The following is a 27,930-nucleotide window of genomic DNA, read 5'->3' on the forward strand; positions in this document are numbered from 1 at the left end:
ATTTCGCGGCGTCGTCGTAGCGCGCGTGCACGCGAGCGCGCATACACACATCGGCTCGTCTGCTCGTTTGGAAGGACGAACGGAATCTCATCTTCGTACGTGTTCGGTACAAATACGTTCGGGATAGCAGGAATATACGGGAGCAGTCGGAAAGCGGTCGGAAAGCGGTCGTGATCGCGTGCTATATACGACTATGCATGTCGTTCGCGCGACGTGAGCCGCTTTTGGACCAAGCGTGTACATACGCGCGTTTATACGGTTACATATGGACGGGTAGGTACGTGGGTGGATGCAGTGGATTCTCCGCGAAACGTGCGAAATTGACAGAATCTGACCGTATAGAATTTTGTCCTCCTTTTTTTTTTTAAATTGGCACTTGTTTAAACATCGAGTGGATAGATTGAATTGCTGCAATTTTCATATCGAAATAATCGTTAACGCATTGACCGTTGTGGAGGTTGCTAGAACCTTTGCTTTGACCGACATTAGAAAGTGATTACGTGGATGATACTAATGATCGACAACGAAATTAATTAAAAATATTAAAATATTCAGATTATCATATTAACATATACAACACTAATGTGGCATCGTGATCCGACAGTCAACCCGTTAAAGAAGGGTTAGTTAATGGTTAAAACCAATCGTAGTTGTTTGTGGAATGCATCGAACTCTAGATAAAGTTACTAGGGAATGTACAAGTACGGTCAGCAATAACTTAACGATGCGTTGGTGTTTGTTATCCATACACACACCCACGTATGTGCTCGTGGAAATATACATACTTATATATATATAAAAAGGAATAAATTATATATACACAATTCATATAAATAAGAAGAAGAATTATATACATATAAATATATGTATATATATATATATATACAAAGGGGACTATGTAAATTAATGTTGTTCATATTTGTTGATATACGAACCGTATATAGATTGTCAATCGAACATTACTCATTTGTACGATGACGAACAACGATTGATCGATACATTAAATATGCTACTGTAATACGCGGCGTTATTCGTCGGATCGGCCTCTTTAAGCTCATACCTTTTCTTACGAAGGACATGATCGCTGATATTCTCTTTCGCTTTAAATCTTTGCTGCGCGTTTGGTTCTATCTTGTTTCGTTTCCTGTTTGATATTGTACGGTATTTCGTGTTAGCTTTATTATTATTCATCGTTGTCGCAAACAACGTGATATTGCGACACCTCTAATTACAAGGAACGATTTGACTGACAAGCCAGATTTTGTTCGTTCGCGATTGGCTCGCCTCATGTTTTCAAAGGGACAAAACAATCGTATTGTCTGACTAGAAAACTCTTTTTTCAGTTCTATCAGTATTTTTTAAAAGAGATCCATACCATTACAATTGATGAGAACGTGACTGGTCGATGTTTGAAATTTCTTCATTTACATCTTGATCTTTTTTGTTACAACTAAACGTTTGATCATTGCGTCGAAGCATCGAACGTACGTACACCTTTTGCAAGGAAGTACCTTTTCGTTAGCTAAATACAGCCAATTTATTGTCTACGTGTTTCACGCGCATCCTGCAAAGAAATAATATATCCGCTATTGAAAAAAAATCCTGTTTGAGTTTGAACACTTCCATGCATCGATGAGTCACGATTTTTCTACCCAGCAGAGGAACAGTGTTGGGAAAGCGTTAGCGTGAAGCTGTCATCGAAACGAGCGCGATTTTGCCGCGAGCTTGTTTGCTGAATATTTTTTCACGATGAGAGCTGAACGAAAAAATCGCAGCTACCCTTCCCCAACTCTGAGCAACAACGAACCATCGAGCCTCTTAATTGCTCTGGTATCCGCTAAAAAAAAACTCGTATACCGAAATAACCGTGATCGGAGATGAACAAAAAGAAATAAAGACAGAAAAAAAGAATTATATAATGTATATATGTATACACCCTCTTCTCACGTGAATCTCTTGACCGGAAGTTACGAAAATGTTCACAGACGCATGGCTGGCAAACTCTGTGGTCCTTCGTCAAGCAAAGCGTCGTCTGCCTCTACCCCCATTCCATTAGGTATTGCTAAAAACACAAGATATATCGAAAAGAGAAAACAGTCACGCGCGCGCAACACCATCCATACATACACACATGACACCTATCGACATATTATCATCTACATGCAAAACAAAAACACATACACACATCTTATACAAAGAAAACACTGAAAATGTGCGCGAGCATGCTGGCTCACTGCACACATATGTACACATATATGAGAAATTAGCTGCGATACAAGGAAAGAGATTAGTTGCGTAAGCGCAGCGCTGCTTTCCGCAAAAAATAATTTGACGTTCGAAAAGACAGGAACGAAGGAAAAGTCCCTGCGAGGGATGAAACGGGTAAAACACGTAAACACCGAACCGAGAAAGGGAAAAGAGAGAAATCGATGCACGCGAGAGACGGGGCCGAGTATTTATCCGGTTTACCCGAATATCAAGGCCCTCCTCAGCTCTCCTCTGACGTTCTCTCTTTTTTCTGCTCCTTCATTTCATCAACTAAAACTATTACTACAACTTCTTCTTCTTCTTCTCTTTACTGGTAGAACCGTAGGTAGTTAATGTATATCTTCTCTTATACCGTCACACTTTGAAAGGAAATCATATAACAAGGAAACAGAAAAGAGTACAGAGATGAACGCACGGTCCGAATCTAGGATGCCCAAAGGCGAGGCTGTTGCGCGTTCGTACGCTTGGCGTACGTGAGGAAATACCTAGTTCGTTTTTTTAATTGAACGTTCGTTCGATATCCACGTTTTCAGTTTTGGCGGAAGATCTCCAGCTTCTCCAATTTTTCCAAGGTATTTCGAAACGAACTGTGAAATAGTTTGCTTCGAGAACATTTAGCAGTAAATACAAGTTTAGCTCGTTTTATAGATACATATGTATATTTGGAAAATTCTGAATTTTAGATTTAATTTAAAACGCTAAAATTTGACAAGAGTGTCGAAGTTATTTTCTATCGAAAAACGTCAACGTATGATGATTTGCGACAGTCTCACCAGCCAGTCAATATAATAGCCGAGTATGTAGCCCCGTGGAGATAAGCAGCGATCTAGCGTAAAAGAAAAATCAAGATCGAAGTCAAGATCATTCTTGCCCCTTCTTTATTGTGCATGCGTATGTGTGGGGGAGGGAAGGTTGTGACAAAGTGAGAAATGAATCCGTTCGAAGACGTACAACGCAAGTAGATAGTTACAAGCTTCGGGGTAGACACAGGTGCAAGAAGAAAGTATAATGATAAATTGATTTATCGCAAAGAGAATTGTGCGTAGGTCGATGTTTAAATATTCCGATATCCTTTACATCTCTCTGTCTCTTTTCCTAGGTTCCTGGATCGATATTTCATTCCTTCAAGCCTAAATCGTCCAGTTCTTCCTCTCCATCGACGCATCCAAGTCCTTGTCACCACGATTCCTGTCAGTCTGAAAAGAAGTTTAACGTGTTTCTCTCTTGTAGTCGTTTGATCTTTGTAGTGGTTGAAATGTAGTCACATTCTATGTAATCTCTAAGCTAAACAGTTTTAATCGAAAACACTTAGCGTAGGTCATATAGACATAAAACGATATAGGCGTTTCCGGGTGTTCAAGCTGAAGCATCCTGTCGGTATTCTATGTATGAGAACGGCTTAATAGATCGTTTATGAGAATGTTTAGAGAAATCGAGTTTCCTGCAATCACAATTATCACTTGAAACAATAATTTTTTTTGATATGATTTGTGATGTATTGTTTGAACCTTGAGAAACAATTGTCACAACATTCACATATCACATTTGTTGAGGAAGTAATTAATTGGAAAGGCCAAGAATATTTTCGAATATTTCAATGACTGAGACCTTTCGATTCCTTTTAAATTTAAATGAATACATACCGTGGCTTGGAAGTTTTGAAATAACCATCGAACCGAACTGTTTCTACGAACTCAGGAGTAATTTATTTCAAAAATACATTTCGTGCTTTCAAACACGGTCAAACAGATTGAATTTAAAACATTAATAAAGGCACGCCACGCACGCAAACGCCTGCACAGCCGCTTTTCATTGGAAATTCTTGATCCGATGGTATTCTACGATTTATTTCGGTTAATGTTGTTTTACGACTAGATGCAAATGTAGAAGCGAAAATCGCGTTATAAAAGCGGGATCTAGCGGACGACACAGAATCGACAGGATGCTGAAGTTGCGATACTGCTATCTCTTATCCAGAGCAAATTACGTATTGCTAAACGTAGAGAGTAAGGCATCCGCTAAAAGTTAGGCGAAAGTAAAGAAAACATAAGAAAGAGAGTACCGACCCTCGTAGAAGAGATTACCGCACCGAAGCAAACCGCCCAAAAGACAGTTAACGAGAAAATTATGCTTTTTGTATCGTTCTTCTGTTTATCTTCGACGCCTGTTCGATGTCCTCGATCTTCACCCTCCGCCACCTTTCCGTCGAATATTGCTAATGGAACGTGAAAGCAAGGACGACATCGGGAAAAAGGCGTTAAGTCCTCTGATTAATTATTAGAACATAAACGACCAGCAAAAGTTTCGTAATCGGTTTGTAACTAAATAAGACATTGAACTAGTATAGTAACATGAAAATGAAAATTTGGGGAATGTCATAAGAGGAAACATCTTCTTCAAATCAAATCAAGAGGAATCTTCTTCAAATGGTTAAATAAGAGAGACATCGCGCATGTCAGTAATTACGGCTTAATTTCAATTAATCCGATAAATAAAGCAGTTTAATTCTTCCGTAGCATCTATTGTCGCGCTTGTCGACTAATTATACGTATAGCCTTCGGCGACTGATTTCGAAAACAATCGTGACCCAACCAATCCCTTAATGAGACTATTGATATCCTATTAATGTCAACAAAATAGCACGCATCGACTCCTGTCTCCCGTGACCTGTGTGTGATGTATATACAATTCACAGCCGGTGATCCGGATTCACGATGGTAATTAATTACGACGAAAGACTCATTCATTTTACAACATGTTGTCGTGAACCCTTTCTCGAGCCCTTGCTTTCTCGATCGTCCAGTTTCGACGTCCCTTGACGATATTTTATCCCTGAATCCGACCCATCTCCCGTTGTGCAACATAGTATACGTTCCGCGAAAGCTGTGATTCGTGATTTCGATTCTATTGTGTTTTTGTTTCGAGTCGTCGTTAATGAATGAAAAAACGAGTAACAGAACAAGAGAAAAAAGATAACGTAAGAAAAAGCTGGGATAAAAGACTAAGATCGAACGATCCTGCGGATTGCGAGCCACGATACCGACGTTCACGGCGTGAATCGCGTGCATACCCGATGTATAGGAGTTTGCGTGCACGAAAAGCAAAAGATGACGAGGACCGAGCTGTCCGTCCTTGGTCTCTCGTACCGTTAATACAGTATTAAGAGGAAGCGAGGAATCACGAGGAAAGCAAATCAGGTTTTAAAACGCTCGCTTGCATGAGTTTATAGTTTCTTAATAGAGCCAGCGACACGAACTCGTACAAGAAAGCATCGGAAGAAGAGATGGGAATAAAAAGTTTACGGAATGATTGGAAAGAAAGAAAACTAGTGGATATTGAGGACTTTGCAAGAAACCGACGAGAGAGACAATTCAGTCGCTGGCGTTAATTAAGCTGATGCCAAAGAGAAGATACATCTGTCCTGAGCTTATATATATGTTAACGACACGATGCTTAAACAATATTATTGATACTTTTATGCGTGGCTATAGTTCGCTCGCGTTAACATCACCGTCCTCTGTAACAAAAAAAAAAAAGAGAAAAGGAGAAAAGAAAGAGAAAGAAACAAATAAGAAATATGAAAGAAGAAATAAATAAAATTGTTTGTCATTGCGATTATTGTGCGAAAAATTTCGATTCTACATTGCTTACTTTTATGTTTATATTTTCGATGGATTTTTATCGTTTATCGCTTATCACCTGAAACGAAGAAAGAGAAAGGTTTTAAAAAAAATTGTTAGTTAAATTTCCGCGACATGTATACGTCGATATAAAAAAGAGAAAAAAGAACGACGTGGTTAACGTTATCGAGCTATGGTCCGATTGTTGCTATTCGTAAGAATTGTTATATCGCTGTGATCGCGCGTGGGTTTCTATAATACGTTGCCCGATCCAGAATCCGATCGATCGACCGCCTTTTGCACTCTCACCGAATTATTTGCGTCGACGACGAGTAAACGAAGTGCTAAAAGGCACCAGCATCCGTAAGAATACTTGAAGACACGCGTCGTTCTCGTCACTCGTAATAAGTTAGAAAATTGGGGAAACGTTCAAAACATTATACCGTCCATGATGATGATGATGATGATGATGATGATATTAAAATGTTTAAATATGGATAATCGCTAAATATTAACGATCGAAATAAGGCGTTTTGTGCAGTCGGTTTTTTCGATTTTTGCCCCCTTAATCTTTCTATCACGTCGAATCATTGTCTGAACGCGGAGATTTCGATAATACGAAGATCTGAGTGTCATATAGGAAGGAGATGAAAATTTTATACTAATTTACTCTCTCGACATATAAATCTTTTCGATCGTCGATCGGATAATATTTATCGTCGTTTACATTTTTCAAATGTACATAAAATATATTTTAATGATCGTTATGGACTAACTTTAACGGACTTTATTATTAATCTCGGACTCGACCGTATGCATTTTTATTATTGCGAAAGGATATTGCGTTTTTTAAAAGTTTATTTTCTATCATTGCCGCTCTGATACACGTGTTGTTTAAACGGAAATTATCTCAGGAAGTCACTTCAAGTTTTCTTACCCATGCTTACAGATGACGTTCGACTCATTGGCCGATGAGAATTGTATATTATACATACGCGTATATATATATCTTTCTTGATGTAAATTTAAAGGGGAAAAAAAAGAGATAAAACGAAACGCTTCTTCTTTGAAACTCTATGCTCTAACGACGATGCGCCTTGCAAACGATGCTTGTAAAGGAATAACCGAATTTCCGAGACCATCCAGCGAGGTTCGGGCAATTTATTAAAAAACGCCAACGATAAGACGAGAAAACAAATTGATAAGTGGAAATCTGCAGTCACGAGAGTTTTGTAAACATTTCAATGGGTACTCGGTAAAATGAACAAAAAAAACGTAAGAAACAAAATATATAAAAAAAAAAACAATAAGATGAAAAGAAACGTAACACCTAATGTCTATCAGAGATATCGCTCTGAAGTAAAATGAGAGAACAGGTTTATTTACACGTGCGTACATATTAACGACACAATGTAATAATTCGCTGAAGCTCTATTATTATAATGATTAAGGATTATAAATAATGAATGTCTGTAATAAATAAAATCTACCACGCAAACGGATGATATTGAAAGGAAAAACAGAACATCCATCGCATCTTGTATTAGAAGAAAAAGGTCTAGAGATATGGAACAAATGCATTGGACATGAATGTTTCAAACAAACAAAAAAGAATAGAGAAAAAATTAACATCTTTCTTCTAATACGAGATAATGTTTCTCAGTTCGAACTACTATGAGCTAGATAACATCTAACATAATCGATACACTTGTTTCGTGAAATAATTCAGCATTCAACATTCAACATCCCGGGATTAAACTCGGGAAAAAGCATACTCGTGCAATTGTGTATTTTCGAACGAGTGCAGTTCTGATATTATGAGCCGAGTTGGAGGCAGAGAGCAACTTTGACTTGCATTTTCTAGGAGGTACTCGAAACTTACGATGCTGGATTAAGCGTCTCGTCAACGTAATGATATCGACTGTTACGCAATTCGTACCCTATCAATTAAAAGAAACTTTAATAATACGATTTCCATGTTATTAATTATATATACCAGTTTCTCTAGGGACCCTTAAAAAATAAAAATTCAGTAACATTTTTTTCACACGTAAATTACATACAGAGTGTAAAACTAGTTAAATTATACAAGCTCAGCTTATCCGTATATAATAAATAATATAATTCTTCTATGGAGCTTCATCCAGCAATGAAACAGTAATTCCCACAAACTTAATGTACATACGTATAACCATAACACGATACATAATAAAGTTCTATAATCGCGATATCTCGGGGAAAAGTGTGCATAATATAAGATCGGTGATGTCTGTTGTTGGGTAGGAGCGGTTGTGTACCGCGCAGTGGGGCCAAGGGTGGGCCGAGTGTCCGTGAGCCCCAGCGGGGGTTGCACCGGTAAGCTTCAACCCCAAAGTGCCAGGTTGTTCCACCAAGTTCTCGTGTTCTCGCTCGTGTTGACGGTAACCGTAATCCGTAGTACGTAGTACGTACCCAAATTCCACGTATACAAACACAGATACACACACTACACCTTCACCTGTACACCTTCACATTGCAAAACATCTCCATGTGGTATCGCATCGTGAATTGGTCTGTTATAGTTATCGATTCGAACCCGGTTTAAACGATAATCTTCAGTGCTTAGCATACTCCATTCTGTAACATTTTGATAAACAATACATCTCATTCTTGTAATTAAAGTTCTTTTCTCTTTTTTTCTCTTAGAGTATGTTAATAAATCCGCGATAACGGCATTGTTGCTCGATCGATAGCGGTAGTTATTAAAATACAATGGGAGTCGGTTGATCGTCGAAAAACGGAGATAATTAGTCGGCTGAAATTAAAACGATGTTATTTGTATGAAAATGATTTGTATGAAAATCACATTGCGAAAAATGAGAACTGTCAAACGTGCCTTTGTTTGGTAATTAATGCGTGTATGCGGAGCTTGAATTTTGTTCCAATATCCGTAGAAAATCCGCTAAATAAGACACGTCTGAGTACCTCCTTTAGAAAGATGAAGTAAATTACGGCTTGCTCCACCGCATAAAATAGCGAATTAAATATCATCGAATCTTCGTATTATTTTCCTTCTATATTCTACGTCAATTTCAAGCAATTTCCACCGGTTCTATGCAGCTCGTGAACTCATTCGAAACTAGTGATTCAATTTAACAATCGGCCAACGGAAATGTGCACACTCGTGTTTTATACTAAATCGCACTCGCCGCTTAGAAATCTATCGAAATCATTTACCACGTCGCTGAACCATAAATTCGAACAAACGTTCACTATCCAAAAACCGCACACGATCACATACCATACACGAACTGATTATCCATTAAACATATCAACTCTTTACACGGTCCACGTTACTTGTTCTTAATTAATTGGATACGAGTCGTTGTTGCCAATTAGTTGTCTTAGGTACCCATAGTTCGAGCATTGTTTAACGATAGTGTTCTATTATATTGGATTGGTAGGATTTTTGGTACATATACTGTTATATACATTTATATATTATATAAACATATTATGTATATTCTTATGGAATGCTTAGGAGACAGAACGTCGTATTTTGTTATTATAGTTTGTGCATCCGTTTGTTCGTTGTTCCGCCTGTAACCATTTCATCACCGAAGTCGACAATCCGGCTTATCGGAAAGCTGTCGCGAACGTATCTGCGAATTTAAGTGAAAACAACATTTCCGTTTTAATCATGAATCGCAACGAGGCGAGGAAACATCCTGATTTTATTCGATCGTTCTTTGACGGGAATCGAACAGGAAATCACGGGCACCCGGCCATTTTGTCGGTTCAGAAATATTCGGAATGTAGAGAGCAAGGGAAAATGTAGAAAGGAAGCGCCGGCTCGTTTGAAATTTTTTAATGTAATTGGATTATACCCACGAAACGGTCGGGTTCGTTGATTTCCGCGGGAAAAAGCTCGAGGAACGCGTTCCTGTATATCCTCGTCGCGTTCCCGGAATATTAATATCGAACCTATTAGAACAGGACGGTATCGACATTGACCGAAAGCATCTTCTCGATTCGATCTGTTAGCCATTCCTCCCCTCTGTAGTTTTTTCCTCTGTCGCGATGCACCGAAGGAAAAACACATATTTCACGCGCGGACGGAATTTAATTCGCTGAAAAGTTCGTCGACTGTTTTTCGAGCCGGGGCCCGTTGGATTTGTTCAAACGATCATTGATTAAAGGTGATGAAAATAAAAAAGAACGTAATGGAATTTCGAATGTGCTCTACGTACGACGTAATGGAATGGAAATTGAACACACGCAATGAATAAAAGTGTCGATGCAGTTAATCACCGAGAATTTCAACAATTTCCGCGACACTATCGATCAGTTCGAATGTAAACGGTCGGAAGAGAATAAAAAGCGGTAAAAATTGATTTACCGCTCGATCGGGACCTAATTCATCGCGTAATTCGTTGCCTTTTAATTCCCGTCATTATCTCGTTACGTTGCCTTTTAATCATCGCTATAATTAGTATTTCAGGTGGGAGTGGAACGCTCCTCGAACCGATCTGAGTATCGAAGAAGCGACTTAAGGGTAGCCGCCGCAGTGAACGATTTCGCGTCGAAAGTTTGGAATTACTTTTCGTCGACTCTTTTCAATCTCTGTTTCCCTTCCTCGCTTACCGCCCTCTTCTCCTTGTTCCCATTGTTCGTAATGCATTTCTGTTTCTCCAAACGACTTCTGTTTACTCGAATCGATATAGGATTTCTAAAAACTTTATACTCTGGCTTGACTTTCTTTCCACGGATAACCCTGCGCATCCTGTAACCCGTCACACCGCTTCAGCTTCTTCGATACTTTCCAGTCGGGATAAACTATAATGTCTATATTACATTATAAAATGAAGTTGGTCCCGCGTAACGGAATACGAATTGTTTACGGCCGTCCTTTCTTTCTTTTATTCTAGTCACGTAGCCTCGTGTGTTGATTGCTTTTCGTATTTATCATCGCACATCGTTCCGCGAATGGAAGCGGACGCAGGTGTGATGAAAAGCTTGAAGTTCGAGTCGAGTAACGATATAGAAATTAGAATTGTAACGAAAACGCGACGATACGTTGTTGTATGAAGTATTCTGAAGAGATGATTGCTTTCTACGTAAGAAAGATAGCGTAAAATATCTCCACTCTTCCTATATTCTACTTTTCTACATGTGATACTCTCTTCTTTATAGTATCTAGAATAGCCCAGAAGTAATGGTAACAAAAAAAAATTTGACTAATGTATACATATATACATAATTATATTATACTTATATATATATATATATTTAAATCCCGTATCTTGTACTGGTGTTGGATGATTGCCTAGCTCATAGTACATAGTTATTTTCCAAGATTTCCAATTTTATTATTCGTAATGAGTAAAGAAGCCTAAACTGCTGCATTAGTTTTCACTAGAACTTAGCCTAACGTCTTTAGACTTGTTCTTCTGGTTTTTTCCCTTCTTTCTCTCTTCGTAACGGGAACGTAATCGCGAGAAATTTTGTGTGTACAATACGTATATATATATATGTAGCATGGAAGAGGAAAGCTTTTCGAATCCTTCCCGAAACGATTATAAAATCCATCAAGGAAAGGATTTCCATTCGTGAATAAGAAGGTGTGGCCTACTCTGAATTATACTCTTACATCCTGGACTCCCTTGTTCGCGTACATTTTTCGACTAACGTTCTTTCCAGTCAGAAGGATGCATGCACTGAAGCTCAATGTCTGTAGTTCTAGTGAAAACTGAAAACAGTCCACGATTGAAAGAACAAAAGCTTTCCCTTGGTCGCGCGACCCATAGCCAAACGAAAGTGCCAACAGTCGATGAAGACCTCCGTTCGTTTCCTTCCGGGCCCGAATCGTTGCCTTTGGGATTTCTCTTACTTGCAACCACGATATACGTTTGTATCTTCTTTTTGTTTCTTCATAAACGATCGTTTGTATCTCGCGTCCAACATTCTTTTGTTCGCCGGATACGAAGTTATTGTTCTCGCGCTCCTATGGAAACGCTGAGGAATATCAGCTTCCATGACACGATACACGCGACAGAATTTGTCACGAGAATTCGCTCCGTTCGTCGCCGTTGCACCGGCTATGGGTCACATTTTGTTATCGCGTGAAATAGGGCTAAATTTCGAGTCGAATAATCTCAAAAGAGGAAGGCAGACGTCTGGGACAGGACCGAGATCGATTGCCGAGATCGATGACGAAGACTACCTCGAAGATGCAGTCACCTAGGGGCGAGTAATCTACCATCTACCTAAACCTACTGTCTCTTAGAAACGTCGTCGTATATACAGTGGTCTTTTATTATTATTATTATTATTATTATTATTATTATTATTATTATTATTATTATTATACATTATTCATAGTACTAATTTAGCGTGACCACGACGGGGCGATCGGTTGCTAATGTTTCATCAATTTATGATTTCTGCGCCTCGATGTATGGCAAAGAAATAGATCATTGGAATACATATATCGTGAATTCGTTATGTCAACATGAACTATCATCCCGTGGTGGTACGAATACGTAGACAACTTAGACAAATCGAGCTGAACGGATATAAATAGCCTCTGGTTAGAAGCAGTCAGTAGTAAAAGAGATTCGTTGTCAACTTGACTTTTGTAATTTAACGTTTACAGTAATTGAACTAGTTAGTGTATAAGGTTGCCAACTAAGCGTACCATTTTTAACAAAATTAATTATCGTTCGCTAAATTAACCTCAATCGAGCTTGTCCGAGTTGCGACAAGACATATGCGAGTTTAACACGGAACAAGGATAGTTGGCAGCCTTAGCGGTGTTTAGGCTATATTAGTCGGAATTTCGACATAAAATAGAACACGTCGACTGACCGTAAACAGTATCTTTATCCATTGAAAGAAAATTTTTAAGTGTCGTCTCAGTTTGATTAAATGGTTATAGACACAGTAGTAATGAAGAAAGGCGAGCTTGGAGGTCGTGGCGGACGTCAAAGGTTAAAAGACAAAAGATTCCGGCCACAGCCTCGAAATCGTCGATCCATAGTTTATAGAATAAATTTGATAGAACAGTAGATTAGTGCGTAGATAGTATGAGAGTGATATCTTTCTTTTGTGTGTCGTGTGTATATCCGCAGATTTTTAACTGTCCGTATCTTTTTTAATACGTATTATACTATATTATTATCCTTTTCTATTGTACTCACCAACCCGCTGTATCTGCGAATAGTGTTTTTTTGGATACGTTTAGTAACTTGAATACCTGTTACCTCGAATCGTTGTTAATATTTTTTGAATACCGTTGGAGTTTAATTGACTAGTGTATTAGAACGCTAATTATTTTAGTTAATATTTAGCCGAGTGAGACCACAGTTTTTGAACGCGTACGTAGTTACTTAGAGAGTTTCGACGTTGAAGATACTCGATTTATTACATATACTTTTTCACCACTATTTTTATGCCTATCCATACTGTTTCGAAGGTTTACAATTATTATCGGTGTATTCGTTCGTTGAATACGTGTGTGTAGTTTAGGATGTGCAGATTGAACCATGTTAAAATTGTTCCCTTTGTTGATGCTTCGCGTTCTCGTAGCTGTACGAGGACATGACCAACTAACAGCCTGTTGTTAATCAACTTATTAACCATCGTCGTCATTGTTGATCGAGCGCGTGATTCGTCCAGTGTGTTGCTTCGTCGAGGCTGTACGCTTGAACATATTTCAGGATAACGAGGGTGCTTTTTCGCTGCACGAATGATCGAGTCACGATCAGTGAATGCTTTAAATCATGTATTAACAATGGTACGTGATGCAATCATGTTGCGTTACATTCAGATATGATAATCGCATACTAAACGCCTTTTTTGTCTTTTTCCTTCGCTCGAAATTCGTCATCACAAAACAATTTCTCACATCAAATTTAAATAACTTGACAATATAAAAATGCATTACGATTCTAAATTATTCTTAATCGTTTTAAATCGTTGAAATTTAATCGTACACCGCTTTTTTCTCCTCTCGTCGCTTCGTGAACCGTCATATTTATGTTTCCTCCGCTTGCATTACGATGCTATCCTTAACTTTCACCGATATTTCAAGAAGATGTATTTTATCAGCAGCGTGAGATATATATTTCCCGTCACCCACTCCTGTCCGAGAAAAACAAATCGGTACTTGCGCTAACGCTATCTATGCCCGCGATATATATATAAGGATGTATAGAAATATTCTGTCGGAGAGACACGTGCATTTTATTGCCCACTCTAAGAATCGTCGGGCATCGTATCGATCGACGGAAACAGTTTCGTTTTCTCTGAATATCTAGCCAACCAGATAGCTCGTTTCATTTGCACTTTTCAGTTTAAGAAGGTATTCACGAATCCTATGTTCATTCTCATCCATTGTGTCCAAAACATTTGCCAATTTCGCTTTCCAATTAAATTTCTTGTTATTTTGAAACCAGAGAAAACTCGAAAGAACAAAAAATTATAGTTTCAATTATTCTCAAAGTTCCTCCGTTCCTTCGTCCGCGTTAATTTCATCCTATTCGAGGTATGGATTTCAAAGTAACAGCAACAGAAGTCACGAGTCCATTTCTGGAGCTGTTTGAGTCAGCGTTAAACGAATTGAAAAATTACCCGATCTGTACTGTACCCGACACGGGTTTACCCGATCAAAATCATTCTCCTATCAAGACGTCACAGTCTCCTTGCTGGCCGATATTTCATACCCCACGAGTGGATTTCGCGGTGCAGACCGTTCCCCTCCCGTTATACAGACTCTCGATCGTATCTACGTCAGTTGGAGATACACTTGAAATAGATGAACTCTTGGCCTAGATCTTTATGCGTTTGCCGTTTCGATGAAAACGATCGAATCACATGAGCGTTAAGAAGTTCGGTTCTACATGATACCGCGTGCCTTCTGCACTTGATTTTCCCATTGCGTGCACAAACATTTTTAGATACGAGATATCCTGGGCGCTACCAACACCCTCTCTCTCTCTCTCTCTCTCTCTGTTTTCCCTTCTTCTTCTTTCGTGAATTGCGAAATCCAGAATCTCCGAACCAGCTATCTCGGCACATAGCCCCCTTCTTTCTATGAAATGTTCGATAAACGTCTGCGGGCGAAGTTTCCCGGTTCATTTGTCACCAGGCTCTTACAGCACTCCGACTTTCGTCCTTTACTTCTCACGTGTCTCCGCTTTTCTTACGCTACGCTCCCCCGAAGTTCCAGCAACCTCCATTGTTCGAGCGGTTGGATCAGGTTCGATGTGCTCTTATTGCGGAGAAACGTATATGCTATTGACTGTATAATTCAGATTAAATTCCTTAGTGTCTTGTATTAGAGAATTGCAAATGAGTGAACTATTATTTAACTTCTATTAACGTTTTTAGCTTTTGTTTAATATGTAATTATTCCATCTACGGTTGGGTCTTATTTGACAGATGAATAATTGGTTGTTTCTTAAAAAAGTAATTAATTTAATTAGAGTCAGAAAATTTCAAAAAGAATGAAATGAATACAAAATCAGTAGTTAAGCAGGCAAAAAGATAGTACGAGCGCAGATTAAAAATTTACGTATTAACGTCAAAGCTAAAATAATCTATGAAAGCAATCTTTTCCTAATCGAAAATGTGATAAAACATTTAAATTTTACAAAAAGCTACGTGTAACAATAATCTTCTTATGCACCAATAATCTCAATCTCACATTCGCTATAGAATTACGTATTTCGTACTAGAATCACGGTTCTACAATCAAGAGTGCATCACGTATTCCTCCGCATCGCACACAGTTTTTTAATCCATATTACTTAATCGGATCGCAAGAGCTTTCCCTGGATCATATCCATGGAGCTTACCTCTTTTCGTGTGTTACCAATGATGAAATATTGTTCGTATTTGGCGGTTTCTTCGGAGTCATCCTCGCGTAATCTAGTGACAAACGCGAACCACGTAGTTCTCTGGTCATACCATTCCCATTTATAGCCGAGGATTGCGGGGTGAGAAAAAGATATGAAGTCATGTAAATTGTCATGCGATAGAGACACGTGGCGAATATTCCTCTGTAACCTGGCAGTGGCTCGAAACTTCCGGCCAGAGTTCGACCGTGCCCGATAGAGACAAGCCACACCATTAAGCGGCGTGATACCCCATACAAATCACGTCGATCCGCGATTTATGGTCCGTTCAGCCCCTTACGCTATCGCGTTATCAGTCCTGCCGGTTACCGTTCCTAAAACGAGATTCCATACTCTGGGAAAACTGTTTTCATGCTGTCCGAAACTGATTTTTTCCTTCCGCGTTAACGTACCATTCGGACAATGTTTTTCGCATATTCCCCTATCATTTTCTCGTAGCGTTCGTTCGTTGAATTCGGTATTCATTAATTTTATTCGACTTACTTTACTTTATTATCAAGAAATAATTTAGAGATTTTCAAAATTTGTGCAAGAATTAAAGTTCTGTTACTAAATCAGTTTAATTATAATGCGATGCGTCTCTTTCGATCCTCACGAGGCTCGTAATGCTTCATTTTCTCGTAAACTGGTTAACCATTTAAGTATATATCTATACTCGGAGCCACTAACCCAATTAACCTGGCGCTAGCTTTTGCGACATATCGTAATGTTTTGTGTTATGTAGAAACTTTCAGCTACTATCGTCGATCTCTTCTTATGTTTATTCTATAGCATCGATGCTTATCTCTAAATAACTTTCCATGTACACAGTGGCTCGGGAAAGCAGATTGGGTTGTAGCTTTAAAACGATTAGAGATAAAAGAAAATAAATGTGTCGTAATTTGCACGCCAATCTCGTGCAATTATGCATGCGTATAGCAGCGAATAAGCGATTTCATATTGAATTAATTAATCGATATTTTTCTTTGCAACAAATAAAAAAAGTAATATGTACTTTGCGACACGGATCGATTTCTTAAATTTTTATCTATTAAATTTCTGTTAAATCATCAGTTTCTAAAAGTTCATATTTTTTAATTTTTATATTAAATATTATTGAAAGGGAAACAATGTTAATAGCTATACCAAAGAATATATAGGAAATTCAATTCAGAAAGAAGAATATTTGAACCATACGCGCGCACATAAATACATACTGTTGACAGATCGGACATTTTCTTTCATTTCCGCCCTTTTCGAAGCTACAACCCAACCCACTTGTCCAAAACACTCTGGTATCATCCTGATTTATTTTTCATCCTGTTTACCCAATATCGATGACAATTCACCCCTTGAATCTCCTAAAATCCACGCAAATTTCGAATCAACCAGCATCGCTAACAGTTCCCCGAACATAAATCCAAACGTGGCTACGATTCGCGTGGGTGTATTCCTATTTTTGATGGGCCGTCTTTTCTCTGCGTTTCATCCATTCTTTCTGCTTTCCGCGTTGCTCTTACCATACGATACGCTTCGCGACGAGTCCACCTTTGCGGACCGTTTTACCAGCTTTAAACCATTTACTCGTGGTTCTTTGTGTGATATTTTTTTCATCTACCTCCTTTTTTTTCTTTGATTCCGAATGGTAAATGCCAGGGGCAGCGTAATGCTCGCGCGTAGGCGCCGTATTTATTTCGTAGAAAAGCGAGCTCGTGGAAAAAATAGCAGAGAGTGTGACGTCAGAACGTCCGCATTCATCGCTAGCACAAAACGCGTCGATGTTTGTTTAGCCGGTTATAAAGGATCTCCGATTTTTCTGTCGGTCTTTCTTGCAATGAAAATTCTTTCTTTATTATTTTTTTTTTCATTCGCTTTTCTTGACTTTTTTTGTCTGCCGAAACAAGTTCCACGTTATCGAACACGTCGGAGTAATTAATGCGCGAAGGTTATCGCAATTGTTCGCGATGTGTACTCCGTGAGACCGATATGAATCCACTGCGAATGCCGCATTTGCACTATTTGTCAATACACGGTTTTATTTTGCTCATTGATTTTTGTTAAAGATAATTACTGATTTCGGGTCTTGGATTTTATAATTATTCTCTTTTAGATTGAATTATTTCGGCTTATAGAATAAATTTCAGATTAGTACAATACATTGAAGAATTCCTGGATGGGTTGATTTTGACGTTATTGATTTAAGTTTTAAAGTATGAGATTACATAATTAGGAATAATCTTTCATAGCAGAAATAATAGCATTACCACGATTTGTGTCATAGCAAATATCACGACTAAGTAATTAAAAATCTATTCTTAACCCAGAAGTAATTTTTCTGTTATTTTCTAAAATTTCTCGTACTATTAAAAATATTAGAATTAAATATTCAGTTTATATTCAGACTACATTTAACTCTATTTTCAATAATCACTTTTTTAGTCAACCAAATCGATCAATTTTATTAATGTTTCATAAAGATGAAGACTCATACTTTTTGACTTCCCTCTTACATACGTAAACCACGTATAACTAAATCGTCACGTTGTCGCTATTTCGCCAAAAAAGCAGCTAAATAAACTCACCATGCCAACGGTATTTTTCTCTCTTTTATCTCGTACAATCTCAGCAGCAAATTTTTTACCAAGATTATTTTTATTTATTCGTCCCCGTTTTTTGTTTTTTTTGCCTACATTCTCAGCTTTCTTCTTGTTCTTTATTAATGTCAGGAGTGCCGGCAGTGTTCTACCACGGAACCGGAAGCGAGAACGCAAGCCGCGCATATACGGAGACACCGATGCAACACGTCCAACGGACTGCACTCCGGAAGAAATGTATGAAGTCGACATTCACTTTGGACTGTGGAAAAAAAGCACGCCTTTTTCCCCTCTCTGTCTGTCCGTTTGTCTTCGCGCCTCTATTTTTCTTTGTACATCTATCTCTCCTTTCAACTGCTTCTTTTTTTTCACGTTCTCGCAAAACATCGATCATTATCATCACAGTTTATCGGCGCCATGAAACGCAAACGTTTCGTTGATAGTTTCACAATTCCGTTCACTAAACGTTTTTGGAGGCTGGAGCGTTTCTGTTCCACGTCATCGATCGCGATTCATACATTTCTGCCTTCGTCCGTCCCATAAGCAAGAAATAATAGCGCGGTGAGACGCGTCCAATCGACGAGACGGGGCTGCTGTCGTAACCCGTGCGACAATTGGTAGCCGTAGGTTCTATTATCACGCGGCAAATATTTTACGAACCTTCGAACGCGAGAGTGCGATATTCGGTTACTCGTACGATTGCGAGCACGTGGAATATTCCCAGGTAAATATCGCGTAACGCAGCACGGATGAAAGGGAAAGGGATACCCAAATACATGGTTTATAGTGGACGCTTTACGTGTTCAAACGTAATCGTTGTGATTCGTCTAAAATAACGAGACTAACGACGAGTTTGCGAGCATAATAAACGTTGACTCGGGTTCCAGTTGGACCAGAGTAGGAAAGGTCTGTAGCGAGGCTAAAGAACGAAAGAAAGGAGACAACGTTTAATCCGGGGATCGCGAAAGTGTCACGACGCAGGAGGAAAACGTGCTCGCTCGATCGTCGCACAGCGTACAGAGAAGATCAACGACAAAGCAACACACACGGAAAAATCACGTTTCTGTCTTTCTTTCGGCCGTCACTTTGGCGTCACACAGATGTCTCTCTACTTCTTCTTTCATCTTTTCTTTTTTTTTTTTTAAACTCTCTCTTCTTTAATCAGCTACAGACAGTATTACATATCCCTCTCTTACTCTCTGCAGAGTGGCAGTAAACGAGAGTAGCGAGAGCGTACGATATCGCGTATAGCCTTGATGTACGGAACAGTTGTGATCAGAGTTTTATGTTTCAGTGGATCTTACCAACGGACAGCTCACCCCCAACAACAACACGCCCTTGCTCACGCAAGCTCTTTCTGGTACGTTTAAAAGTTTACCATTCTTTTCGGCTTCGATCCTACTACCGCTTTCTTAATTTGTCTCGCATCGTTAAAGAGTCTCGAGGTTTATATTTATATGCGCATCGTATACTATATACAGATATAATATGTATTATATATTATATATATCAGAATGCACGGACAATAGGTTCGCTGGGAACGGCGCACGATTTCCGATTCTTGATAGTTTTCATTATCGAGTCACGCGATATAGCGAAAGGCAGTAATGGTAGAAGAGAGAAAGAGAGAGGGAGGGAGGGAGGGAGGAAGAGAGAGAGAGAGAGAGAGAGAGAGAGAAAGAATGAGCAAGAGAAAGGAAGGAGGAGAATAACAACGATATCAGTTCTGCTTCTTAGCACGAGGTCTTCGTGATTGTTAGATCGAGACGTTACGATATAGCCAGACGGAATCCGGTATTACGACGCCGCTTACAACGTGGCTTGGAACTCGTGTAATTCAATTCTCTTTCGTGATTCGATTCTCGATCTTTAACAGAAACAAGCTTTGCATTACGTCTTAATGGCAAGTTACGAGGCTGCTTCGACTTCTTCGTATACTTTGAGTAGTGAACAAGCTCGAACCAGTGAGTCATACCTACTTGCTAAGCTTCCTGAAGTTTGAACCGCGAATATGATTATTCTCGGTTGAACGTTTCCTCGTTCGAGGATACTCCATGCTCGGATTCTTCGATCGGTATATGGATATACGCCAGTTGTCGTATAAATGCATCATTTTTTATGTCATGGATTCTTTCGTTTTCTGGGATGATCTTGTGCATGATTGTTCGATTTTTTGTTAAGAAGTTAAGAAGTATTAGTAACTATCATAATTAATAAATTGAACAACTATCCTTTATTTGGTTCGTAAATGAAATTCGTCTAGTACAAAATAACAACATCTTCCAATAAATAAATAAGCATTCGAAATGTTCCATCAGACAGAATAAATCAGGTGCACAGCATTTCCCAGGAAAGTCGTTCCTCTAAACGAGCAAGGAAAAATTCTACTGCAATTTTCTGTAAAATTCTTTACCAAGAATCCGTGCTAATTTCTCGAAAATGGTCACGGTTCAGAGCACTTTTCACGACCCATGCCAGTGAAAGGACTTTCTTCTTAGCTTGTGAATGATGCGAGGCCGATCGGGTGGCGAAGCAATCCAGACAGCAAGGAATTCTGAAAAATGTCACATATGTAGGACGGCTGAATGCCAGCAGCAAATACACCAACTTCAACCCTTTTATTTTTTTATTCCTCCTTCTTCTTTCCCCCTTTTCTCTCCCACCGATCGCAAAATCTGGCCTGATCCTGTCGGCTCCTGTGCTGTTCGCAATCTCCTCTCAAATAAATCAAACTTTTGAATCGCGCTCGACCCACCCCCACCATCCCTCGCACTCCGTATCGACAAATCCAGCCACCAGTAGAAAACTTTCTAACTGGTCGCCATTGTCAAGAGTTTAAAAGCTGAATAGGGTTTTAGATTGTACATCGAGCATTTTCGGTTTGTCATACTCTGTCCCTTTCCTCGTTCTTTTCGTCCTCGCGAGTTTCGAATTCTTCGCGTTCCTCTTCCACCCTCTGTCTGGAATCTCTTCGTCATCTTTGTCTTCGAATTATACCTAGTCCTCTGTGTCGTAGCTACGTTGCACAATCTCGTAGTGATTCATCTTCCCTTGCTCTTTTTTTCTTCTTTTTTCTTGGAGATCGTCGTTATTGTATTTTTTGTACATACAGTTACTCACGAAAGTAATCAAACACTTGCAGAAGTCACAAAAATATTTAAACACTCAATTATCTATTATAGTAATAAGTCTAAATATTCAGTGGAAGCAGTTTCGACACTAATTATATGTATACTTAAGATGGTTATATATCATGCTATATATCATATATGATGGTTATATATCATGCTATATATATATCTTGCTATATATCAATTTTTCACTAAATACGAATACGAATTTTTTATGATAAATATTCGAACACTATCGTGAGCAATCGTATATGGTAATTGAATTGATAACCATGGAGCGGAGAAAATAGTTTTGATTTTAGGTTTTAAAATATATGTAGTGTTGGAAAATTGGGAATGCCATGGAGTGTGTGGTTGGTATTGAGAAAAGATACGTGCGAGACCCATTCTTTGGTCGTGTACATTAATCTCTTTCGTTGTTTCGCTCGGCCGGTTGGTACAGAAGACTCGAGACTGGAATGCAGCTTTTCGATCCGATGCGTGGATGACAAGTTGGCAATTTATTCCCTGAAACCTCTGGACCTAGGGCATACAATTCCGGGGTATATTTTACTTTGTCAGACGTGGTAGCTGCTAATACGAAGAGGAACACGTATACAGCTGATGAATAAGCCGCGATGTCCTCGAAATCGGAACGCGTGATAGTGGTCTCCTTTCGTTTCCCTCGTTATTTCGAGAGACTCGAGCGGATCGTTGCCCGTGTACTTCTGGCCAATTAAGTGTTGTCGAGATCGTTGTGCATTGGTGTCACTGTACTAGTTCCGTTTTGCCTTTCGAGTGGCTATTATTCTATAAATCAATTGCTGTTTGCTCGACTTTCGTTATCCCCTTTATTCTGGAATGTGAAATCCTTCCTCCTATTGTAGAATGCGAGCGCTGGTCTTTTACATTCTTTTTTTGTTTCTTTATTTATTTTATTTTATCTCATTTTTCTTCGTTTTATAGCATGTTCTATTTTGCCCTGAACTAATACCGTACTAATGTGAACGCGAGAGATATAGCAAAAACGCGCAAAAAACGCGCGTCAGAAACGAAATCGTTCCTCTTGAGAAGAAAATCCGCCGCATTATGAACAGTCGAATCACTTTAGAGCTAAATCGCACGTGCTCGACGATATCTGTTTATGTGTTGGTCACTGTTACTGGCTCGTGCGATTGCGTTCCTTGTCTTAGCGACGTGTATAGTACATTGTATATTGCAGTTCCATACTCTGCAGCTCCGATGGTTTTCTGTCGTTCCATTATGCGCAAAGGTGTCTTGTAATCCGCTTATTGAGTATCTCCTTATTTGCTTCTTCCACGTTTTATATGTGTCTCGATTATTTGTTTCCGTAACTGGCGACGTTTCTGTACTATTCTCTCTCTCTCTCTCTCCCTCTCTCTCTCTCTCCCTCTCTCTCTCTCTCTCTGTATGTGTATCTGTTTTGTGTTGTACCAGTGTTCACGTGTTTTATTCGATGTCTATTACGAATTCGCCCTCGTTCAGATATAACGAGGAAATGGAAACGTTTCCTTTATTTTTTCTTTTCCTTTTCTAAAGGGTAAAAATTAATTTTTACACGTACATGGCGCTTGTTAATTGAGATGTTCCTTATACTGCGAGATATACACATGTACAGAAACACAAGTTGTCGTGATGTTGATTGCGTGACTTTGTTGTTGATATTGTAAGGCGTGTTTGTTAGCGATGTTAAAAAGACATACTAGTTTCGATAAGCTTCCCGGTAGTAAGTATACTGATATAAGCAATAATATAGTAATGTCGTTATTAACATTTGAAGAGTGTAAAATCTTTGGAACAGAGGAATTATATAGCTTTTATGAATACTTATGTATGTGTCAATCAACGTGTTTGTTTTTCTAGCTTGCTGTTACAAAAACATATATAATCTATGATGTTCCAATCAATTATTCAAATGTTCATAAGTAATTGGAATTTTCGTGTTCGACTTAGTCGTACACGACTGGAAGTACATATCATTCCAGTATTTGATAGGTTGAAACAATTATGTGCGCACATCTTTTATAAAATTGTATTCTATCTCGCTTCTTGGTATCCTACAAATTTCTCCTTTACCGTGTATTTCCTATATGTGTGTAAAATATGTTCCTTCCATATATGTTCAAGCTAAATACTACAAACATTATGCCCATAGCCGCATAGTTGTTTCACCTTTCAACATCAATCAGAAACATTTTGATACTACATTACAATGAACAGAAATAAAAAAATTTACATGCATTTCGCCGCGAATCTTCTGCAAATGAGCTAGTAAACTGACGAATCCGGTTAGTTTTTCAAAAGAAATCAAAGTTACAAGAACAGCTGACTTACTCTGCTTTCAAATCGTTTCACATTTAATTCACATGATATCTCATTTGACCGTATCAATTTTCTTTAAAACAATCCCTACTCAACCAATCTACTTACTCATCGGTTGTACCAGGCTTGAACAGACTTCTAACAGACTTCTTGAAGAAAAAGATACGTACATATACTCTCTTTTAAGAAACACTCTCTTTCACTTGACTTTATGTTTTTACTCGCGAAGCACTTGGTTAGCGTTTCGCGCTCGACGAGGACACATCAGCAGCACAGCTAATTGCTTAGCCGGTTGAGACCATGGCAGCGCATTGGGGAATATTGAAAAATGACGGGCACATTCGTTGCAGTGATGAACAACTACCAAGCGGCCGCAGCACAGGCCGGATTTCCGCCGGCGTCGCCGCACGCGGCCGGTGGCCACGGTGGGCCACAGGGCCGATCATTTCCTGCGGCTAATTCACCGGGCCCCATCGACATGTATAGTTCAAGCGCCGCAGCCGCAGCAGCTGCCGCAGCCGCCGATTCCGCAGTCGCCAGCTACGTCCAGGCCGCAGCTAGTCCGCAGCCCCCCACGACCGCGTTCCCTGCGATCGCCGTGTCCCGTGCCCCGCTCAACTACAGTCCCGTAAGTCCATTCTACTATCCTTCTTCACGCAGACCTAGGGCCCCGTGGGATTGTTCATGCTGGGTTTAGTCGCAATTATATCGGAAATCGGGGTTTGAAAGGTTCGCGATGTCACTTGATATGGATTGATTATAACAACGAAATTGGAATATGGAAGATTTTAAGTTCATTTTAAAATCCCCTCAATAAAGGGGAGATAGAGATGGTAGACTATCCAGTAAGTAATGCAGACTTTTATAGGAATTTTATGATATACAAGAAGAGACTTAATAGGTAAATGAAAAACTGTTAGAGAAACTAAAGGAAATGTGTTACTACTTAATTAATACTAGGTTGCCTTGCATCCAATATTCGTATATATAAATATATTTTGAGGACTGCATTACTTATAGAATAATCAAATAAATTGTAGAAAGTTGACTTTAGATCGTCGTGTCAATTTTAGAACGAAATTCGTGAAACTTGCGATAGTCAGTGGTTGACTTATACTACTTGACACCTGGATCTGTTTATAAATAATAGTTTCTGCTATCTTCGCGGGAAATATTCGTACTGTTTTTGATGTTTTTCTTTTATTAAAAAGTGTTCAGAATGTAATAATTGATAAATTTAATTGCACTTTATTTTTTATATTATCCAATAGTAATTCATGAATCCCGGGCATTTTCTGATTATATTAAATTACGATATTTCTTATTCTACATCCTAGATTCGATTATAGAAGAAGAAGAAATTTCAGACATTAGAAGGAAATAAAAAATTGCCATTGTATATTGTACACTGATAACTAGATGTCTGATATAATTAATATTCACATTTGTTTTATTTTATCAGTTAAAGGGGTCGGAATAGATTTTAATTAAATTTTTCGCACCGACCGAGTCGGATTGAACGAAAAAATTTTCTAGCATCTAACCCATTCTAACAAAATTATTAAATTTATCTCTGATAATTCTTTTATCCATTTAGTGTACTTTAGAAAAGGTATTTGAATAAAATAAAAAACAAAGAAGAGTCGAGAGATTCGAGAGTACGGTACAAGTTCCTTTCTTTTTCTTTTGTTAGAATTTGCAACTTACGTTGCTGTAGCTTCGATTACAAATCGGTTTCGATTACTGAGCTTCTCAGTTTGCCAATATTATGTTTTTGTATTTTATTTTTCTCCCTTTTAATTCTTATCTCTCCTTTTTATCGTTTGGACAAAATTTTATAATCAGACGATGCAACCTTTCATGATCAAGTATCGCAATTGCACGTAGTTGAAACGATCTTTTTGTTATTTGTAAATAACGTAGAAAAATAAATAAACTCCTGTCCTTAAAATCATTATATATGAACCTCGACAAAATATTTTTCTTCGTATTTTAGGGTCCTCTAATACCAGCGGCGTTCACTAATGGCTACCATTGAGCCTTGTTAAGACCTAATAACAGGTACGTAGTCACGTTCGCCTGCATTTTAAATCTTTCTATTTAGGCGTTTCAAGCTACGTAATATTTAATACGTAATAGATCTTCTTCATTTGAAAAAAGTAGTTGTACGGTAATGAAATCTGTATAATATTAAAATTAAATGTTTCTGAATTGTACATAATTATTGCACAAATAGTAGATAGTTATAAGCCATTTCATCATCTTTCTTACGAAACATTAATTCAGTTAACCACATTTGAAATATTGTAACATTTCCTGTTGTTTTTCTCGAATATAGCGCATTATCGTACGAATACGGTAACGAAATACTTTCATCTTTCTGTAGCAAACGCAAACACGTTCACCAAAAATGAATATAACAGAAACCCTAGGTTTCCTTACCGGTTCACCGTAAGTTTCCACTTAGTGTGCCACATGAAATATTCATAATATTAATTCTCCTACTGTAACGAGCGTACAAATAATAGGATGTTAAATGATTAAGATACTTTCGTGATTAAGTTCTTATCTACATTATCATTTATTAATTTCAGATTAAATTTCTTAAAATACAAATAAAAGATTATATTGGACTATGATTCACATATTACATTATATAAAGTATGATTCGCGAAAGGATCTTACTTTACATTTTATCTATTTCCATTCACTTTTAAGCACTCCAACAGTAACACGATCCGCTTGCGCTGATTTCACAAAGATCATGGCTTACGTATCGCAATCTCTCGTTAACAAACTACGATTTTTTTTTTTTTTCATCAGGATGGACGAGAGGGCAGAACGCAGCACGGTCGACTAACGGTACAGTGAACGATGTAAATGCCTTGGAAAAATTCACCACGATGAACGAACTTTGGACGGAACTGGATGCGTACTATCACGACTAATACATCGGAAAATCGCGATTTAGATAGGGAGATAATAGTTTCTACTAAGAAGGAAGCCTCGACTTTGCAACGGCGATTGATCGACCGCAACAACTGTGACGATTGAACGCAAATAACCGCTACTCTCCAACGAACGGAAAAGAAAAAAATACCAAAGTTGGAGGCGTGAGGAACACACAAGGAAGCTAATAGAAATATGAAAAAAATCTAAAGAATAAGAAGAAGGAATCGAAGGAGGAAGATGCGAAACAAAAATGCGGGAAAAATGTATAAATTTATAAATCGCGGTACACGTCCAGAAAATTTGCGAGAAGAGCGACGTGGTAAAGAAAGACAAGACAAGCAGAAAGTAAGGGAAACACGAAGGGCAAAAGCTGCGTAAAGATAGATGTGGCCGAAACTGCGTATTAATGCCCGTTCTCCGACATTAATAAAGAATAATATAATAATAATAATAATGAATTAAATTAATATTATTAATTGCTAAATAATTAAGCGACTAAGTCTAGAATATATATAAATATTATATATATAAATATATAAATATATATAAATATATATATATAAATAATTGATAAATATTAGACGATAAAACGTATGGATCCTTAGCATTTAAGGCAAACGAAAAAATGGCGGAAGAATACCAACTTACATACAAATATTATTATAATTACTGGTTATTATTGTATAACGTTATGGCGACTTTTTTTTCTAATTGATTAACAAGAACAAGAAGAGGATGAAAAGCCATGCACCGTGTTAGCTCGCGCGTGTACGCGTGCGCAATATACATATATACATATATATACATACACACATACACATATATATGTGTGTGTGTATGTGCGTGTATATATATATAAATACAAATACAAAATACAAATATAAATATAGATATAAATATGAATATAAATACAAATATATAAATATAAATATAAATAATAAAAATATAATTATTATGCGTATAACACACGTTCGCACCCGGGAAGAGAGCGTCTCTGTGTTGGGCTTTCGAGTTTTTTTAGTCGTGTAGAAGCGGAGTTAATAATAAAAAAATAAAAGAGCAAAAATACAAAAGGCGTGTAAGGAATTTTTCGAGGAGCGCGAGTCGACAACACGAAGGAGCACCCGACACGGAAGTGTGAATGGTTAGTCGGGGGGGGGGGGGGGGG

General features: G+C 38.3%; 1 protein-coding gene across 6 annotated transcripts in view; it reads left to right on the forward strand.

The window, feature by feature from the left end:
- Positions 1–27,920, forward strand: part of LOC122577582 (RNA-binding protein Musashi homolog Rbp6) — a 759,888-nt gene extending 731,968 nt beyond the window's left edge. For 3 of the 6 annotated variants that reach the window (XM_043748941.1, XM_043748949.1, XM_043748944.1), the window contains 5 exons: positions 18,490–18,594; positions 19,652–19,717; positions 24,161–24,438; positions 25,807–25,871; positions 26,634–27,920. In XM_043748941.1, coding sequence (XP_043604876.1) covers positions 18,490–18,594; positions 19,652–19,717; positions 24,161–24,438; positions 25,807–25,848 — 491 coding nt within the window. In that variant the 3' untranslated portion in view covers positions 25,849–25,871; positions 26,634–27,920. Of the gene's footprint in view, positions 1–1,985; positions 7,391–8,171; positions 8,244–18,489; positions 18,595–19,651; positions 19,718–24,160; positions 24,439–25,806; positions 25,872–26,633 lie in introns of those variants that run through there. The other 3 variants (XM_043748942.1, XM_043748943.1, XM_043748947.1) reach the window with 3 other exon arrangements.
- Positions 27,921–27,930: the final 10 nt, after the last annotated feature.

This window comes from Bombus pyrosoma, linkage group LG2 (genome assembly GCF_014825855.1).
Source record: "Bombus pyrosoma isolate SC7728 linkage group LG2, ASM1482585v1, whole genome shotgun sequence".
In the NCBI taxonomy this organism is placed as follows: Eukaryota; Metazoa; Arthropoda; class Insecta; order Hymenoptera; family Apidae; genus Bombus; species Bombus pyrosoma.